General features: G+C 38.8%; 3 protein-coding genes across 3 annotated transcripts in view; 2 read left to right on the forward strand and 1 right to left on the reverse strand.

The window, feature by feature from the left end:
• Positions 1 to 2,083, reverse strand: part of LOC146453590 (uncharacterized) — an 18,873-nt gene extending 16,790 nt beyond the window's left edge. The window contains exon 1 of the mRNA XM_085096443.1: positions 1,922 to 2,083. Within this exon, the coding sequence (XP_084952569.1) occupies positions 1,922 to 1,985 (64 nt within the window). The 5' untranslated portion in view covers positions 1,986 to 2,083. The remainder of the gene's footprint in view (positions 1 to 1,921) is intronic.
• A 1,513-nt stretch (positions 2,084 to 3,596) lies between these two features.
• Positions 3,597 to 8,172, forward strand: LOC146453593 (cytochrome P450 1A1-like). Its single transcript, XM_085096455.1, has 2 exons — positions 3,597 to 4,572; positions 6,760 to 8,172. The coding sequence occupies exons 1-2, from the start codon at positions 3,734 to 3,736 to the stop codon at positions 7,367 to 7,369; spliced, it is 1,449 nt and encodes a 482-aa protein (XP_084952581.1). The 5' UTR covers positions 3,597 to 3,733; the 3' UTR covers positions 7,370 to 8,172.
• A 5,898-nt stretch (positions 8,173 to 14,070) lies between these two features.
• Positions 14,071 to 19,876, forward strand: LOC146453594 (cytochrome P450 1A1-like). The gene is made up of 2 exons (XM_085096467.1): positions 14,071 to 15,117; positions 18,802 to 19,876. Exons 1-2 carry the CDS (start codon positions 14,273 to 14,275, stop codon positions 19,415 to 19,417), a joined length of 1,461 nt encoding a protein of 486 aa, XP_084952593.1. The 5' UTR covers positions 14,071 to 14,272; the 3' UTR covers positions 19,418 to 19,876.
• Positions 19,877 to 20,045: the final 169 nt, after the last annotated feature.

Genomic DNA, 20,045 nt, shown 5'->3' on the forward strand with positions numbered 1-20,045 from the left:
ACTCACCTAGTGTGCCACTGGCTTTAGGTTTTTCAAAAATTCAAACTGAATAAAAGTCGTGACCACTCAGACATGTATCAATTCCGGGCTTTTTCATGACACAGCCTTACCCTTGAAGTGATCAACCGAAAAAATGAATAACCTTGTGTTATCTTTTCTTTTCAGTTTGTTTGTGTAATACAAGCACTTTGCAATGTTTCTGACCAAGAATAATCTGGATCCCGAAGTCTTCGGCTTAATTAACTGCGCTTGTCCCGGGACCCCAAATATCTATCAAAACCTGATTCATATTTGCGTGTGTTTCGTGCTCCAGCTGAATGTCTTTCCTGTAGTCTGGGTGATTTTCTCTTATTCTTATAAACATCAGTCAAATAGATCAGATCACTAGTTTTCATTGCAATTCATTCGGAGAAAACGTAGTTTAGATATTTTACGGCTGCAGGCTACACTCTTTTTCTTTTATAAGAACCATTTTTTTTTTAAATAAGAACGTTGAGACTAAGATTAACTAAAATTTAAGAACATACTAAAAGCGGCTTTACCCAGGCTAAAAGTCAGTTAAGAACGTTTTTATTCCAACCAAATATTTTTAAAATGAACAGTATAAATACGGATAAAATAATACATGAAAAAATGAAAGGCAATGAGCAGCCCAGGAGGATGGGATGGGGGAGGGGAGGGGGTATCCACAAAGGTTTCATAAGAGGAGACTCTACCGGGAGGTTGAACTCCTTACTCTTTCATGTTACTTTTTGTCGAAATGGCGCCCACTTTACGGTAGCCAAAAATAAAAAATATATATCCTCCTTTCTTTTACCTAAAAAATAAGCCAAAGAAAGAGGAAAATCCTCTATCTTGTTGGAATAACAGGACTCGACTATTCGCTCAAACGTCCGCGTTGTAATTACGGCTCGTCTTATGCTACCCCTTTTCAAACTCAAGTCACCCTTTCGCTTGCAATCTACTTAATATTTGATCCTAAATATACGAAAAATGTTACATTTCATGCATTACCCTTTTGATACCACTGGGGTAAAAAAAAAAGAAAAAAAGAAAGCATCTCTTTTCGGCGTAGGTGTAGCCAAATATATGGAATACTTATAGCCTTGGTTAAAATTTATCAAAATAGATGAATTCCGCATTGAAAGATAAACACAGAATACGAGAGACGATTGTTGAAGCTACTTGACACGAAAACCCATTGCACTCTGTGGGGCATCACATTAGAGGTGATGACTGGGGTTTGTTAATGTTCAATTCCACGTCTCAACGCATTTTGGCCAGCCACAAACTTTTCAGTCTCGTTTACAAAGGGAATAATATTTAGTCATTTGCAAATAACATACTAGTAGATCGATAATTTCCGAGGAATGAAATGGCGATAGCAAAGAAACAACCGCCTGAAAAATTCAAAAGGTCTGGAAATTTATATATAATGTTGATTAGGAGCGCATTTGTTGCAATGTTTATTTTATAATCTGTATCAACTTGAACCTTGAAACCACTTTAAAAGAAACACGCACAACTGCAAATGGGTCAGCCGCAGTCGTTTTTTTGAGCCAGGGTAAAAAAAAAATAAAATTAGATACGAAAGAGAAAGCGGATTGGTGCACAAGGCTCTCTGTTCGCTGTGTTATCTGTGAAGAAACGTGGGACATCTGCAAAACTGATTTAGGTAGTGTATCAGGTTTTGATGATTGTAATTCGTGGTTTAAACACCCCCCAAGCATTTCTTGCCGTTGTATGAAGAAATTGCTTAGGGGCGAAGATAAGGCACAGTTTAATTTCAAAGGAGGGAGTACACCAATTAGACGTTTAATTCAAAGAATTAAAGACGTTTGCTATTGTTTGATGATGTAAAAAGGCCTAACTCGAAAGGTTTTTTTAAACAAAACAATAACATCAGAAAAGTTTCACTTACCTAAAGAACAACGACAAACTAAGATACAGCTTAACACAACCGCGAGTATGTGTTTCACCTTCATCGCACTGCGGAAAATCTCACTAAACGCGAACCATTAAATTAAAAGACTTGCAGCGATGGCACGAGGGTGAACTCAAAGACGATTGAGCCGTTTAGCTCGTATTTCGCAAATGTGTTAATTATTAATGTCTTTTAACGACTCAGTCTTTCCGCGGTATGATAAGACACGGGACGTGGCTTTTTTCTTTGTTTATATTGGCCTTTTATTGGCCAGTTCCAGTGGACTGTGTGTAAGGGGAGGTGGGGGATAAAAAAAATAATAATAATAATTTAAAAAAATGGTAATAAATAAAATCGACTATCACCGTGCTTTTCGAAATGTTGGAAAAATATATTTCCCTGAACGTAAATATTAGCTTTGCTCCTTTTTGCATTATTAGTTCTGCAAGACTGTAATTCAAAATGTATTTACAATGAAATTGAACCTTTCAACTACACTTTCATAATGAGTTCAACTTATTTTCGTCATCACTGGGACACCTGGGAGGGGAGGGGAGGGGAGGGGAGGGGAGGGGAGGGGGGCATGTAATACTCCTCGGAACATTTTGTGAGGTTGTGCCGACGGTCCTCCAAACCCTAAGTTCTGCTTCAGACTAAAAACTGTAACTTTTCAACATCCGTTCAGAGTCCATACCACTTCAGACCGAAATCGCCTTACTCAAAGTTATGCCTACTTTCAAACCAAAACGACCTTAGCTAGGGCGGCACTCACCCGCATAGCGTATATAAGGGAAACCGTCCTCACTCCATAGAACATACCCTGGCCGAAAGTTAGTTAAAGGGGGACTGTTACGGAGATTTTGCTATATTTTGACCAAAGCTACTCGAATATTTACATAGAACCTTCTCTCTAACATGAAATTGTTCGACGTACAGCACCGGGGGAAAAATACGAACTGATTTTTTTCAATGAAGAACAAATTAAACTGTAAAACAATTTTTAGCAATTTTTCGAAAATACACAGGTAGAACTTGAAAAATTTAAAATTGGCGAATTTTTTCAAGTTGTTATCTATTTCCATCTAAGCCATCCACGGAAAAAGGTAACAGATACTAGCTTATGTATACTTGTGTGGGGTAATTGTTAACAATATTGAACCATTATTTTAACATTTCCATCGACACAAATGCTTTTTTGCTACTCAAAAGCACAGTAAAAATCGATGACGATTCTCTTTTAAGTATTTAGTTATTTTGGTAAATATTGAGCCAATCAACCCAGCCCCCCCCCCCCTCCGTTTTTTTTCTCACTTTTCTCGGTCCCCTCTCCCCCTCCTCGATTACGCTCAAACCGCACTTCGTAACAGCGAAGGCGGTATGCCACTTAATACCCCAAACCCATTCATGGCCACAGTAAGGCCTTGGTGGTTTATCGGTACCTTTCAAAGTCTACCTAACACACCATTATGTAGTTTTTCTTTTATCACCATAGTGGCTTCATGCATCGTTTGATAATATGTAAAGAGGCTTTAAAAATCTTTTCTTTCACAATCAAACGTAGCCTGGGGCCATGATGACGTGGGGCCATTCAAAAGCAAGCTACAATATTGCGTTTTTCATGTCATGCAAAATAAATGCCATGTTATTGTATTGAAATTTAGCAGGCAACCAATATATGCAATAACCCAAGCGAAACAACGTTCAAATTCTCACGTTTCACGTCAAAGCTGACGTCGTGATTGACAAATTTAGCATAACAATAATTTTTCATCATTTCAACAGTTTGTGTTTGACCATACGTCTTGAGCAATGTTTACTGAAATTATCGCGTCGTTGGTCTTCGTTTTGGCATTCTACGTCGCCTCAACGATTTGGCAAAACAGAAACCTTCCTCCTGGTCCATTCCCGCTGCCTTTGCTTGGAAATCTACTGTCTATTGATAAAGATGCACCTTACCGAGATCTTGCCAACATGACAAAAAAGTACGGCAAAATTTTCCTCATCCACATGGGACGAAGAAAACTCATCGTCATCAACAGCTTTGAAATCGCCCGAGAAGCACTCGTCACAAAAGCAAAAGATTTCGCGGGGCGACCACACCATTATTTTGGGAGTATTTTCGGTCGAGACTCCACAGACATCGCTTTTCAAACTTTCTCTCAAAGATGGAAGGCGCAACACAAAATGGTTATGACAGCTATGCGCTTAACTGAGAACAAGGCCAACATATCTTTGCATATTGAAGAGTTATGCGAGAAACTTCGCTCCTACGAAGAAACACCTTTCTATCCCCGAGATCCCATTTTCACATCTATGGGTAGCTGCCTTGCGTCCATGATTTTTGGAGAAGAATTTCAACCGAGCGAAAGGGAATTAGAAGCACTTATACAGGCTCTCCATGTTTTCGCCACTTCACTAGCGGCGGCTAATTTAATAGATACGTTTCCCATTTTCAAGTACATCCCTATTGGTATCATCAAAAAAGCAAAACAAGCTGGAGAATATCGAGATGAGCTGTTCGAGAGAAAATTTCAAGAACATGTTACCACATTTCAGAAGGACAACATAAGGTCAGCGATTGATGCTATGTTGAAGGAGCTCCGAGACAACTGTGGCAATTTACTGACCGAAAAACATCTAATTTCAAGGTAAGGAAATCGTTTCTGTTCATAATATTTTATTTCGTAACCATTCTCATCGACGTTCGTTGTCATCACTTGTCTCCGCATAAGATGTCTCGTTCCTTAACCCTTTAACCCCTAACATCAAAGAAGAAATTCTCCTATCTTGTCCCCATACATTTCTTATAAAAAGTACCAGGGAGAAGTTATTAAAATATCAAAAACGTTCACCTTAGGTGATTATATCGTTACTTCTCATGACCTCAAAGGTTGAATAAGCATTGATACTACAAGGAGAAATTTGATGCTGATGACAGTGAATCGGCCTTAGGAACTAGAGACAGTGATCTCTCCTTTAAAAGCGAATTGTCCCTTGGAGTTAGCGTCAGTGTGACAATACAGCAGTATATAGATGGATCAATCAATAAACGAACATAGGAATGGACGGACGGACGGAGCAAGAGAGGGAGAACATTTTCTGACTAGATTTGATTGATACTATATTATTGCTAGTGCGTATCTAAATTAAAGTGCATATGAAGTGAAAAACAATTTATACCCATTTGAAAAACCTTTCAGAGAGAAGAAGAATGGCGTTCTCGCTTTCTGAAAATCTTCTCTCATTCCAGAGATATTCAAGTGTTTGTTCAAAAATTGTTTTAACGAAAATCACAAAACAAGAATATCTCTGATAATATTAAAGTGATCCCATTCAAACTTGACACCGATAATGTACGCTAACTGAAGACACAAAACATTTTGACGTTACCATGGCATTACTGTCGGCCTCAGTGCCTTTCTGTTATGAACCTAAATATCTCCATTTTCGACTAGATAAGGAGACGCAGACAGTCCTACTTGGGCTGATCGGACAGCTAAAATAATTTTATTGCCCAATATTTCGGTTAGACAAAACTAAAGTTCTTCAGGGGCTGCAAAAAGCTATGTAAAGCATTGGAAATAAACGGTTACAATATTTAAAGATGATAGTAATGAAAAGTTGAGATATGATTGGTTGATAAACATAGAGAGAAGAAACGTGTACAGAAACCATTATTAAAATAGAGATATAGACAAATTAAACTTAATCTGTCTATATCTCTATTTTAATAATTGGCTTCTGTACCAGGAATTTTTGACTAGAGGCACAGGGAATTTAATCAGCCTTAACTCACTCACACAAATACTTTAACTTACCGCTTACACTATTCGAAAGTGTCTTTGGCAAGGAATGGTCAAAATTGAATTGGATCTGAAAAATTGGCCAATTTAGTTTGTTCACGTTCCACCATTGCGTCACGCAAAAATTGCCGAAGACTAATTAAGGCTCGTCGATCCTCCAAGAAATCACCTGAAATCTTCTTCGCGTCGTTATGGCAACGGGTTTCGTCATGAGACGAGCGACGTCCTTTCAAAATTTTAGAATAGTTTTGATGAAATGCTAGCAAGAATCACCGTGAGAAAGAAAAGTCTTTTATTTTTATTTTTTTTTTTTCAAAGAGGGTTCGGAACATCGAAACTCAAACTTTTTCTAGCTTTTTCAATGTTTTACTGCACAACTAACTAAAACATAATGCTAAGTGGGTGTTTCGTAACAAACTGACTGAAATTCGTCGTAACTAGGCTGAATTTACGGTACCCTGGATACCAAAGATTTTTTCTTGCGTGCGACGAGGAGCTTACGAAGGCCGAAGACACGAGCGGCGAAGGGTAATTATGAAGACTGGAGACCGGAAACCACGCATGACAAGCCTCTGGCACCCAGGGCTAATGTACGGTGGAGGTTCTAACCACTTCTTGCGTTTTCAAACGAATCAACCAGTATTAGCTTCTTACAATGTATGTTCATTTATACGCGGCCAATGCGGGAAGGGGGTTATTACTGCAGATGGTGCATAAGCATAAAATCTGACATTCAGATGGAGCTTACGTAATAATTGAGAGAACATGCTTCCATATGGGCTCTATCTAGAAAGAACTGGACTGGTGGGAACGAACCAAGAGGGAGCTTGCAGAGAGGCATCTTCCCACCCGCCTCTCTTTCCTCTTTCTCAGCCTGTTCTGGTGTTTGCTCGCTCCAGCCTCTTCGAGCTATTAAACGTCGCTATTATACTGTTCTCCCACAAAGGGACTTCTAACATTCTTGCAGAAGTCAAATATTTCCCCGGCAGGCCCTCCCACTCAGTAAATAAGTACATCTGATTTCTTTTTCAGCGCCTCTGATATTTTTATGCCTGGTACTGAGACTCCTTCCTCTGTTCTCATCTGGATTTTATTCTACGCCGTCAAATACCCGGATGTGCAGGCCAGGTTACATCGAGAATTAGATGACGTCATCGGCAACACCAACCGACTGCCAGAGTTGTCAGACAAACCCAATTTACCTTATTTGGAGGCTTTCATTGCAGAAGTGCAGCGCATTGTAAGTGAAACCCCATTGGCAGTTCCTCACTCGACAACACGGGACACGTCCCTCGCGGGCTTCTTTATCCCACGGGACATGAGCGTGTTTGTTAACCTTTGGGCTATTCATCACGACCCTGATTGCTGGAAGGATCCATTCTGTTTCCGGCCAGAGCGGTTCTTGGACGAGCAAGGGCGTCTTCGTGTGGAGCGGATCATGCCATTCTCAGCAGGAATACGGTCTTGTCCCGGAGAAGGCTTTTCTAGAAGAACAGTTTTCTTGTACACTGCGAGATTACTTTGCAGTTTCAAGTTTGATTGTCCTCCTGGCGAGAGACTGCCCGATGAAGAAGACAGTGATTACGGCATCGTTCTTAACTGCAAACCTTTTATGATACGTGCAATCACAAGAAGAAATTAGAAAGAGCTTTGGTATTGGGAAAACCCGCAGCGCCCAGAGGAGTTATTGATTGACTATAACAAACTGTTGTCTTCGAATGCCTCAATTTTTTACCACGAAACCCTTTGTACACTGTCGCTTTGAAAGTTTCTACTTGCACATACCATGGCCCAGAAGACTGCGGGCTCGGAAGCTTACCAAGCTCTCGAAAGTCAAGCTCTTAAACACAGACTTCAGGTTCTTTGGACGAGTACTGTATGGATACGCACATTAGCGCTACACTAGATTACTTAAAGTCCTTTACAAACAGTGTCCCATATGCTCGTCAAGGTCGATTGCCGAGGCCAGCTTATCAAATAAAACCCCGGGCGAAATCCGAATAGACTAGTGGAGTGCTGATCGGAGGGGGTAGAGCTTTGAGTGTACCTGCGTCCTAGGCACAATTTATGTTTTTTTTTTTTATTTATTATTCAAAGAGCTACGATGGTTTACAGGTCTCTGCACGGGTTAGCTCCAAACTATCTTAGTTCTAAATTTGAAAGGCGAGAAGTCGCATGTAACCCAAGGGACTCTGAAAATAAACTCAATGTTCCATTACCGCGCACAAACTATTACAAAAACAGCTTCAGCTATAGTGGCGCCATTCTCTGGAACAGTCTTCCTTGTAACTTAAGGGAAGAAGAGTCCCTTGGGCAATTTAAACGATTACTCTAAGAACTGTACGGCATTCGTGGAAAGCAGCTTTTTTTTTATTTATTTAATTATTTTCATCATATTAGTATTAGGCATTTTTAAAGCTGACGAATTTTGTACCGTGGATAAATAAAGATTATCTTATCTTATCTTATCTTATCTTATCTTATCTTATCTTATCTTATCTTATCTTATCTTATCTTATCTTATCTTATCTTATCTTATCTTATCTTATCTTATCTTATCTTATCTTATCTTACCTTATGTGCTCTTTAAAGATTTCAATTTCGCAGAGCCATCGCTAACTCGAGAAAGTAGGTTTAGTGACTTCCTCCTCCTTCCCCCGCCCCCAGCCCCACCGGCGTTCCTTAGCCTGCAGAACAGGCGTTACTTTTTTTTGCGTTTTTTTCAGGCGAGCGGAGGCAAACGCGAGTCGTCGCGCGTGACTTGCGCCTCGCGCTCGCCTTACGTTTGCCTCCGCTCGGCTGAAAAACGCAAAATAATAATAATAATAATAATAATAATAATAATAATAATAATAATAATAATAATAATAATAAAAATGATAATAATAATAATAATAATAATAATAATAATAATAATAAATAAAAACAAAAATAAAAATAAAAATAAAAATAAAATAAAATAAATAAATAAATACCGCCTGTTCTGTAGGCTAAATATTCCTTACCACGGAGTTGCAAGTAGCTTTTCACATATCAGCTTTGACAGAGGCAGCGAACATTATTTTACAACAAGAGAATATAAGGGTGGAAGTAAAGCCAGTCCCCCCAAATTGCGTCTTTGAGTTGTAACATCGTCCACATGACTTTGCGCAAACTTTTGCTACTTCCTGTGGTAAATCATTATATAGCAAAATATTCCAATTCAAGCATATTAAGTTTTAGCAGAATACTACTGAGTCACGTTTTGAAGATGACGCCGATGCCAGAAAGTATAGTACTTGTGTTTGGGGGCATAGCCTTACGTAAAATTGATCACTTTAATCAAAGTACACAGTAAACATCACAATTCAAACACTAAACTTGTCAAGGCTAATCCTTACGGCAGAAGAAAAGACGAAAACAAAAAATTGCCTGGATATATAAACTGAAACAACAAACCAGTCAGTGTATGTGACAAATTGCCCGATATTTCGGTTTGGAAAAACAAACCTTTCTCGGGGCTACAAGAACATTGTTTTGTTTCTTAATTTTTTTTTTATCTTTTTTACTTCTGTAAGGAGTATTCTTGGTGTCCATACTTTATCATCTCAAGTATTTTACTGTTCCAGGAGGCTAAACTTCTTGAAATTCTCCAAAGTTAAGATGTATCCCAAGTGATTGTTTGTGAGCAATAGTCTGTTTACAATAGCCTTTTGCAAATTAAAAATTTAATAAATATATATTTAAAATTAAATATATTTCTTAGTTTAATATTTTTTCTGAATAAAACTCTAAATAATCTTCTCTCTGAGCATATATTGCATTACCTTGGGAAAAATGATTTCTGTTGTGTAAATAAACAAGTACGATTGAAACATAATTATTATCCGTTCAGCATTTCTTAGGAAAAACTGAACTGCAAACTGTGATACTTTCTCTTACAATTTACAAAATATATTTTACAAGGTAGTACTTTCTCCTGACTTTCTCAAATACGAATGAAAATAATTTGAAAGACAAAGATAATTTCTACTCTTTTGGAAATAAAACAAACAAGACTAAGATATAAATAATTTTATGTCTAATTCCTGACAAAAAAATATGAATTGAAATAATTTGACAGTATATAATCTCTATTGTTCTGTAAAGAACGCGACGATTAGTTTTCGAGAAACGATATTTGCACTGGAATTATAATTATTATTATTATTACTATTCAGTTATTATTTTTTCTTCCATCACATTTATTCACATTTATTCCATTGTGCATATATCATGCCACACATGACATTCCAATCCTAGCCGTGTCCCATGAACCTATAGTTTAATGGCCTTAGCTCCCACGAGTCTCCTGTAGCTCAGTGGTATAGAGCATCCGAACTAGTAATTGGAAGGTCTTAGGTTCGTCTCCTGATAGGAGCACTCGGATTTTTAATCCGAGTATGCCTGTGTTACTTACTGGAATAATACATCATTCATTTATTTTTTTCTTGTTTTTAATTTGCACTGCAATTATAGTCTTTCTCATAAATTCAATTAAATTTAACAAACATGAATTAAAAGCAGTGACAATGAAAAGCTCTGAAGTGCTGGTAAATTGACATCATAAATTCTGTTGTTAAATAAACAAAACTACTTTTTCAAAATCGATTGTTCTTGTCTTTATGGGACAGCAGCAAAAAAAAACTTCCTGTTTAACAGAATTATGACCAACACAACTGTTTATTTTTATCCAAAGTTGGAAATTTTACAATAGATTTTGAGACACATTGCCTATACCATGTATACAGCTTTAACTTCACAATGTTAAGCTCCTGGAGGACGCCGGGAAGAACTTATGTTGCGCATGTATTCAGACCCAGGGACACTCGGCTAGACAAACGAATCGAAAGTTCTTTTGAAGTAAGCCGATATAAGGGCGCGAATATTCAGTGAGTTAAAACTCCAGACGTCTTTCTTTTCTTTGCAATAGTTCAGGTATTCTGTTTTTAAACAGATGTGCCTTGTGCAAAAAAGTTAATGACCTCTGTAAAAATCGAACCTAAACGCATTGAACTTAAATGAGAACAACTCGTTTATTTGTCAGGTTCGACTAACGCTTGGTAAAGAATTGACTCAACATCAATTAAATAAATTTGATGAAACAAAACAATAAATTGAAGTTTTACTCCATGTTTACAACTGCATGACTGTCGCAAAGGTGATTTCTTGAACACAATAAACAATTCCTCTTACAAGAAAAAGATAAATATATTTCGTCTCGGAAATCATCGATGTGCGGATTGAAACTGGAAGACACACAATACCCAAAACCCCAGATAATCTCCGAATTTGCCTTTTCTGCCACTTAACTTTAAAAAAGAAGTTGAACAATGATTGTATTTTATACTCTATCGGTCACCTTAATTAACGATAATTTATATTCAAAGTCAGTTCTTCGAAGACATAATAAGAAAATATCCCTATTTCAATGATCTTGACGATAATTCTAAAATTATTTTTCTTTTTAAGAATGTTGATCCTATTATATGCAGACTTACAGCTGCCTATATCTATTCATATAAGACCCTTTCGTAATCAGGTTATACCATATTAATTAGCCCTATTTTATTACAGGTAATACCATGCACTCATGTGGGAATACCAAGTAAATTGTTGTTGTTGATCACGGAAATTCATCGTCTTTCTTTGGTTCATAACGGCTGCTAAATAATATTTGATTTGTTTTATAAATTGGGTGCATTGAAGCTACTTTATCTGGAAAGTCAAATACAGTGTTGACAGAAAGCTATTCAAACTGATTGCAGGTAAAACCGTAATTTGCACCCTCCCTTTGGTTCAGAAAAAATAGCGCAGAGCAAAGTTATGAGCGAGCTGTCTGCATAGCTGTGTCGAATTTCTGGAATTTTCGGTGCCGTCAGTCGATCGAGAAAAACAGCGATGGATGTGGGCTATTTTTACTTTTAATTCCGAGGAAAATTCCTGAGGCTGTCCAGCTTTGTCGTGAAAATTATTTTCTTTTGTTGGTTTAATTGACTACATAAACACTTCCAAAAAGCTTTCAGAGTATCAGCTTAATTGGGGAGAATACCGTTCGAATCTGATTTGAGGAGACGAGATGGAAACGGTCTTACACGGAAACACTGCGGGAACGCGAAACATTACCTTCTTTTTTCTCTAACAATTCTTCCCGTCGTATCCGTCCCGCCGAAACGCAATGGAAACTTTGACTATCGGGTTTCCGTCAGTTTTCCCAATTAGGGGCGTAGCAAGGGGGGGGGGGGGGGAGGGAGGGAGTACTGGGATGCCCGTGACCCCCGCTTTGTCAACAGCATACAAGCTTATAATTCAGTATGGCAAAAACGTACAAATCCGAAGAATCACATTTTTTTCCAGTGCTATGTAGTTACATAATCCATTTGCTGAACCGAATATCTGCAGTGGACCTCGACCATGTTCTTGTTCGTAACAAAGATTCTGAAAGTCAAAGCAGTTAGGCACATATATTGTTTTTACTGTTTTTATAAAGTAAACAACATCCATGGATGTTTGGTCCTTTGCACCGTGAGAATACGAGCCCACTGACAACAGCGGTATAAGCCACCCTCGTGCATGGTGTCAATCTTGTACTCAGAGTCCTCAGGCTCTTTGGCCAGCGGTTTGTCGCCAGGAGAGACTCTGAGGAACTGGAATTTTATTACCGAAGGATTACTTCGGTAAAACAATGCAAACTGTTACCGGACAGCCAGTCAAAAAATTTATTGTTTTTCGAATTCTCCAGAGTCTCTTCTGGCGTCTTCCCGCTGACCAATAAGCCTGAGGACTCTGGGAGCGATTTGATTGTCGAAAAGCGGTTTCCTTTAAAAATGTCCAAGCGAGCAAAGGTTCCTACCATTTTCATTGCCGCGGGGAGAGGTAAGAGGCGCACCATTAGAAATCACGGGAGGGGGCCGGATGGGGGGCGGGGGTTGGGGCAAGTCCCCCCAAAAAATTCCAAACAAGTCGGGAACCAAAGTCACTCACAAACCATTTATATCTTGTCTGGATGTTGCAAAAAATTCATTATATCTCATTTCTCTCTTTATGTGTATCCAGACAACCATTTCAAATATTAAAATTCAATTAATATGTTAAATATATATTGAATAAAAAATTAATGAAATAAAATATTCAGCTGTACGTTAAATTTTCAACGACCTTGGGTAGTATAAAAAAATATTGAGGGATTGGGAATATACTCGCTGTGGTTCAAATTCTGAAAATTTGAGAGTTTTAATAGCCAGATTTGTTCAGATTTGGCTGTGTTTAATAAGAAAATATCTTTGTTAGCACAATGCATCCCCAAAAAATGTGCTGGAAATCAGACAACCAAATCAGTCAAAACAGAAAAGGAGCGTTGCATCCAAATCCAAGGCTACATACCAGAAAAGGAAAATAGTCTGTCCAATCTAAGAAAAACTAAAACAAGATTTAACATGAGGTACATATGTTCTCTGTCTTTCAGTTTTAGTAAGAATATATAAATATTAAAAAAAAATCACATGTCCTCTGAGAAAACGACACCGAATATACATACTATATTGCCTTCGAACTTCTCACTCTTTTGGCCTTTGCTTTCAACCGTAAAGAATGGTATCGACCAACACGACGAAGCCGAGTTTCCTTGACAAATGAAAAAACGTCCCTCGAGTCATGAGGTGCGATACCTTTAGTAGCTCATTTCTTTCTCGATAATCGCGATACTTGAATTTCGTGGAAATCGATACTCCAAAGAGACTGTCATCTTGAGCGGTACCGTAATTAAACTGTGTTAAGCTTTTCATGCCTTTAATATTAAAAAAAGTTCTGTCGAAAAATAATACATGAAGACAAATTGGACTAAAACAAAATTCATCCCCTGAAAATGTTTTACCCTCCCCCCCCCCCTCTCCCGTGATTTTTAATGGTCCGCCCCTAAGGAATGATCTTTATTTGATTTCAGAAGATTCGAAGTCTTTTTCTCCGACGAACGGCAGGTCTGGCAATGATGAACATACACTATGGCAGAGCGATTGACATTGATGACATCATCAACATCTTTGCCACTCATCATCCACGCCGCCTCTTTTTGACTGATGAGCTGTGAGACTAGAATAGAGTAATTTGTGTAACATGGAGCTTAATAACTCACCTGAGTTTAGGCTTTTCACCCCGCTCAATGCTAATGCGAAAAAAATGTCATGTGACATACCACATGTGGACATGACAATGAGGTAATTAAGTGCAATGGGTGCGAAACAATAAAAAAACCTAGCTACTGTAGTGTTCAAGCATGATTATGCACCATTTGTCCAATCAGGATAAAGCTATTATGATTGTAATATATTCATAAGCAAGGTGCAAGTTAACGGTCGAGTTGTTGTCATGTAATGTTCTGTGTGTGCGGATGAATTAAAATACTGATCTTAGATGCTGGCGGGCCGTTTTCATTTGAGAACTTGTACCAGCGTTCTACAGCTACGCCCTGGAAACGTCCTATTTCACGCTATAGTAAGAACCGGGAGTAAGAACCGTTGATCCTGAAATCATGGTCGCTGAAATTATCGTCTTGTTGCTCTTTGTTACAGCTGTTTATGTCGCAGCCACGATTTGGCAAAACCGCAATCTTCCTCCGGGTCCGTTTCCGCTGCCCGTGCTTGGAAACTTGCTCTCGATTGGACAAAAGATGCCTTATAAAGATCTCGCCAACATGGCGACGAAATATGGCAAAGTTTTTCGTGTCTACATGGGAAGCCGAAGAGTGATCGTCCTCAATGGTTATGAGATAGCCAAAGAAGCGCTCGTCGCAAAGGCAAAGGATTTCGCAGGGCGGCCAGAACACCTTTTCCTGTGCAACATTTTCGCTCGGAACGGCACTGACATCGCGTTTCAATCTTACTCACAACCATGGAAGCTATTACGCAATATGGCGGTCAAAGCTATAAGCTCGAGTGAGGAAAAAGCCGGGATTTTGTTGCACATTGAAGAGTTGTGCGCAAAGTTTCGTTCGTACAATGGAAAACCATTTTGCCCCCGAGAAAACGTGTTCAAATCCTTCGGAAACTGCATTTCTTCCTTGATTTTTGGACAGGAATATAAACTCGACGATAAAGAGGTTGACACACTCGTGGAAGTTGTACATGTCTTTCGTATGTCAATTGGAGCGGCTAATCTCATCGATACGTTTCCCATCTTCAAGTACATCCCTTTTGAGATCATAAAGAAAGTAATGCGAGCCGGAAAACAGCGAGATGAAATTTTTGAAAGAAAATTTCGCGAACATGTCTCGACTTTCAATAAGAACAACATCAGATCTGCGCTTGATGCAATGTTAAAGGCCTTTAAGGAAAGCTGTGGTGATTCGCAGCTTACAGAAGAAAATCTCATTTCAAGGTAAGAACAATATTGACACTTTTGTTCTGACTTCATCTTCTTCATAATTTTATGCATCCATGCATACTATAATGTATTCTCGAGAGTGCATCTAATTACGTCTTTTTATCCGAGAGGGGTGTCTTGGCCCTTAAAAGACCTAACCGACAGGACACAAAAGGAACTACAGTCAACTCCCTTTATTGCGGACATCCTCGGGACCGCGAGTTAGTGTTCTTAGAGTCCGTAATAGCGGGAATGTATTTCAGTCAAACGTCTGTAATTTATTTTTGCCGGGGATTTAGCTGCTGTCCGTATTATTTGGGTGTCCGTAATAGCGAGGTTTCCACAAGGCGAGAGTTGACTGTACAAAGGAGTTCAGGTGAGAACTTTTTATTGGGAAAATCATTTCTAGTACCAAGCATGAAAATCAGTACACAGATGTTACACACAATTATCGGGATTCCGGCACCACGCAGTCCATTAAGTTATGGATGATGAACTTGGAAGACCACCTGATTTTGCCATTTGTCTGCAGCATAACTCTCAATCGAAAACAAAATTTATTGATCTGATCATGAATTCCGCCAAATTACCGACGTATTTCATGACCAAATCCTGGCTGGTTTACAAAGAGTGATATCTAGATGGAAAAAAAAAATCCTCGAATTTAATCTAATCCTATTATTTCTGTGTCCCAGAGGAATATCTCGCTTAATCCTGTTAGTTTTTCGCCCCCTAGTGGATTGTAAGCCATTTGTTGTGGTTACACTCCTTTTTGTTTCTGTTATTTATAAGAATGTCTAATTTTGGGACTGATCAATGCTGAACGTTCTGATTGTTTTTGGCAATTTGAGCCCGAATGTGATAGATAGTATTTCCATAAATCTACACGGACGTGACCAAGGCACCTGTCATTTGGGTAAACTGGACTGTATAGAATAGACTGAAGTTTTACATGCATTTTTTTTTTATCCGTATTTATACTGTTTATTTTAAAAACATTTGGTCAAATAAAAATGTTCTTAACTGACTCTCAGCCTGGGTAATGTTCTAAGTAAGTTCTTAAATTTAAGTTCATCTCAGCCTCAACGTTCTTACCGAAAAGGTTCTTATAAAAAAGGAGTGTAATCTAATTGTCCTGTATTTGTTAAAAAGTTAAAACCTCGTGTAACGCCAGCGTGCACTCATGGGCAAATACATCAGCCGAGCAAATAGTAAATCTCGCCAGGCGATTCCCAGTAGCCTGCAGAACAGGAGGCGCTATTTTTCCGTTTTTCAGGCGATCGGAGACAAGCGTGAGGCAAACACCCAGCGCAACGAGAGGGGCCGTGCAAAAAAAAAAAAAAAAAAAAAAAAAAAAAAAAAAAAAAAAAAAAAAAACGCTTATCCGCGTACCATTGTTCATCAGTGGTATGTTTTTTTTTTTGCTCCCTTCCCTTCGCGCGAAACTTCGCTCGCCTGAAAACACAATAAACAACTAACTAACCAAACAAAAAAATAAATAAATAACGCCTGTTTTGCAGGCCAGCTACTATTCTGTCTGTGTTTAAAGATTTTTTAGAAAAAATTGCCGACAGAAAAATTAGTCATCGCCAGAACTGGAAATATGAAGTCGTTCACCACTCGCAGCTATAGGAACGTTCTTGATTTTGGTCAATACTGTTTCATATTGTGCTTCCTTGCTAAGAAGTTCATCTTTAATCGCTGCTTATGTTTCATACATTCTATGCATAACGTTTTTCTAAGTTCTGCTTTATGGCAAGACTGATAAAATAGACTGATATTTGAAATTAAGCGAATATTGTAAGCAATGTGATAACTGGCTTGAGTATATCGTCGCTCTTTCGTAGGCACGGTGACCACACGCACACAAAAAAGCCTGTTAAAGATATCATAATTTATCAAATTTGGGGGAATTAACTCGATTAGCACAAGGTGCCAAATTTACCGGAGAAGTTATTTCAGATAAGCCGAAAAGATCCTCACTTATTCAAGAAGGCTTTGAAATACCAATGGCCCATTGTTGTCGAGTGAAGCAATTCAAAACGTCTAGAAATTTCAAAAGAGAAAACAGAGGAGGTCACGTTTTCCGTGGAGAAATATAATGACTCAAAAATAAATCTATCTTGTCCGAATTTCGCGAGGCACATGTTTAGATATTTCGTCCTTTTCTTTCTGCTCAAAGAACATAGGAGACGTTGGTGTGCAGGCTAGTTATAATTTACATTTTTTTTCATTTGTTTTAAGACTAGAACTTGCAAACGACTGTCTGTCGAGCGATGTGCTTAATAGATCTTTTTCAGAGCCTCTGGTATTCTTCCTTGTTCTTCTAACATGGTTCTTCGTATCGTCATGGCGAAAATCTACGTCCAGCAACAAATGATTTGACCAAGACCCGAGGCCTTCATACTTAGATTTGAATAAACTCTTATCCGAGTAGATTTATCGCTTGCTTTTCTCGCGTAAACGTGGACTTGTTCTGGAAATAAACTGATACTTGGAAAAGGGTTGACTCAAGGTGCTAACACAGATAAAGGTTCCAAGCGGCCAGCTGCGGGCTCCTGGTACAATATAACGAATATAGGTGAAAGGGGGGTTGTTACAGAGCGTGGGAATATGACGACATCTGGCATTTAAATGGAGAACTACGAGAGTATTCTTGACAGAGGAAGCTGAACTGCTAGAAATCTCTCTCTAAACATTACTTGCAAAAAAATTCGGACGATTTCAATTACGGACAAAAAAATGTCCGAAAATAAAACCGTCCGAAATTTTTAAGCGTCGGAAATATTTACAGCAGTATAAAACTTTTAAGTACGTACTTTCTTGAGTGACGCCATCACATGTATTTAATGCCAATATATAAACATGATAGCGCTAAAACTCGGATTAGGCTTTGCTCGTTCTTTTTATCACTGGAAAGGAACACATTTTTTTATATATTAAAAACATAATTCAGATAAATTGCATTATCTGTAATGAAGCCGATCACGCCGGCCCGCTGGCTTGTTGGTTTGAACAACCACCTCAGAAACAAACACGATGTGATAATGAAGAATTTTGAGAAGGTAGGAATAGTGGAGGCTGTCACTAAGGAACCAGAAACCAAAAGATCCTTTTGCAGATCTTGTCCCAGATTATTAAGCCACTTTGAGTTCCAAAGCTCTCGTCAGTTTCCTTTATGGAGCGAAGTCTAGTTAAGACACTGCTTGAGATACGCAACGGCTTGATAGAATTTGTCTTATTTAATTTTCTCGTCAGTGCATCTGTAAAACCTTGAGGGTGCAGTAAAACTATAATTTTCTTTGCAAGTAATGTAGTTTAGCGTAACAGATGCCTCACGACCGCTTAACTGAAAGAACTGAAGTGAAGTGAAGAGAGGAGTCTTTCCTAGTCTCTTCTAATATTTGAGTAAAAAGTACATACATCTAAGTTATTTACAATTAAAATACGCTCAGATAGCTAAATTGTATTTAAAATTTAGGCGATTAACGTAAGAGTTCTTGAATCTATCTGTATTAACTTTCGGATACTGACTTGTTTGATTCTTTAAATTGTAAGTCGATACTTTCTTCTGGTTTTTGCTCGCTCCACTGTTATGCTAGAAACTGAAGGGACTATTGACATTCTTGAGAAGTCAAATATTTCCCCGGTAGGTCCTCCCACGACTCAGTAAATAAGTACATTTGATTTCTTTTTCAGCGCCTCTGATATTTTTGTGCCCGGAACTGAGACTCCTTCCACTGTTCTCATCTGGATTCTATTCTACGCCGTCAAATACCCGGATGTGCAGGCCAGGTTACATCGAGAATTAGATGACGTCATCGGCAGCACCAGACTGCCAGATTTGTCAGACAAACCCAATTTACCTTATTTGGAGGCTTTCATTGCAGAAGTGCAGCGCATTGTAAGTGAAACCCCATTGGCAGTTCCTCACTCGACAACGCGGGATACGTCCCTCGCGGGCTTCTTCATCCCGCGGGACACGACCGTGTTTGTTAATCTCTGGGCTATTCATCACGACCCTGATTGCTGGAAGGATCCATTTTGTTTCCGGCCAGAGCGGTTCTTGAACGAGCAAGGGGGTCTTCGTGTGGAGGGGATCATGCCATTCTCAGCAGGAATACGGTCGTGCCCTGGAGAAAAGTTTGGCAGAAATGCTGTTTTCTTGTACGCCGCGCGATTGCTGTACAGCTTTAAATTTGAGCGTCCGAATGATAAAGTACTACCTGATGTTGAAGACAGTGATTATGGGATCGTGCTTGATTGCCAGCCTTTTGAGATCCATGCTTTGGAAAGATCAACTGGCAATCGGTGAAACTGAGAAGGGGTGGACTAACCCTAGCCTGTGAACGCAGACGTATATTTCCGGCTGTCGCTTCTCTCCGGCGGGCTCGAAGGCGACAGCTGGTAATAGTGACTTGCACTACAGCATATAGACTATCTTTTTGTAAATAACTATACTACAATAACTATAAGTATGTGAAGGGGTACTGGTTTCTTTGTAAGTTATATGAGAGGGTTACCTTTTCTGTCAAAGACTGGTAGATAAAAGGGTATAACGATCTGGACCTCAGGGCGGAGCCTCTTGGTAAAAAACTTTGATCCGTGTGCTGTGACCGGCGGAGGGCCAAATACTTTCCCAGTCAGTCAGTCAACTCAGTCAGTGTTTTATCGTCAGTGTGTCGCCCAATTTAAAACCGTTTGTAGTTGATTCAGAGGATATGATTATAACAACTGGCTATGAATTTACGAAGTAAAATTAGCTTTATTAATGCTGGTATTTGTCAGTTTTGAAAATATTGTTTGTAAAATTCTTTTGGATTATATTAAGCTCACTCTAATTCAGAGGATCGCAGTTGGTTGAAAGTTTTGAATCGGCTCAGTCAACGTAATGCTCGCTCACGAAATGTCTCGGTTATTGCATAAAACAAATAGTGAACATG

This window comes from Pavona decussata, unplaced genomic scaffold (genome assembly GCF_977016875.1).
Source record: "Pavona decussata unplaced genomic scaffold, jaPavDecu1.1 SCAFFOLD_329, whole genome shotgun sequence".
Taxonomy (NCBI): Eukaryota; Metazoa; Cnidaria; class Anthozoa; order Scleractinia; family Agariciidae; genus Pavona; species Pavona decussata.

What these genes read in the sequence shown, in the direction of transcription:
- LOC146453594 (XM_085096467.1), top strand. Translation starts at nt 14,273, where the DNA reads ATGGTCGCTGAAATTATCGTCTTGTTGCTCTTTGTTACAGCTGTTTAT. An exon ending in GAAGAAAATCTCATTTCAAG is followed by an intron (nt 15,118 to 18,801) that starts GTAAGAACAATA and finishes TTTCTTTTTCAG; the next exon opens with CGCCTCTGATATTTTTGTGC.
- LOC146453593 (XM_085096455.1), top strand. Translation starts at nt 3,734, where the DNA reads ATGTTTACTGAAATTATCGCGTCGTTGGTCTTCGTTTTGGCATTCTAC. An exon ending in GAAAAACATCTAATTTCAAG is followed by an intron (nt 4,573 to 6,759) that starts GTAAGGAAATCG and finishes TTTCTTTTTCAG; the next exon opens with CGCCTCTGATATTTTTATGC.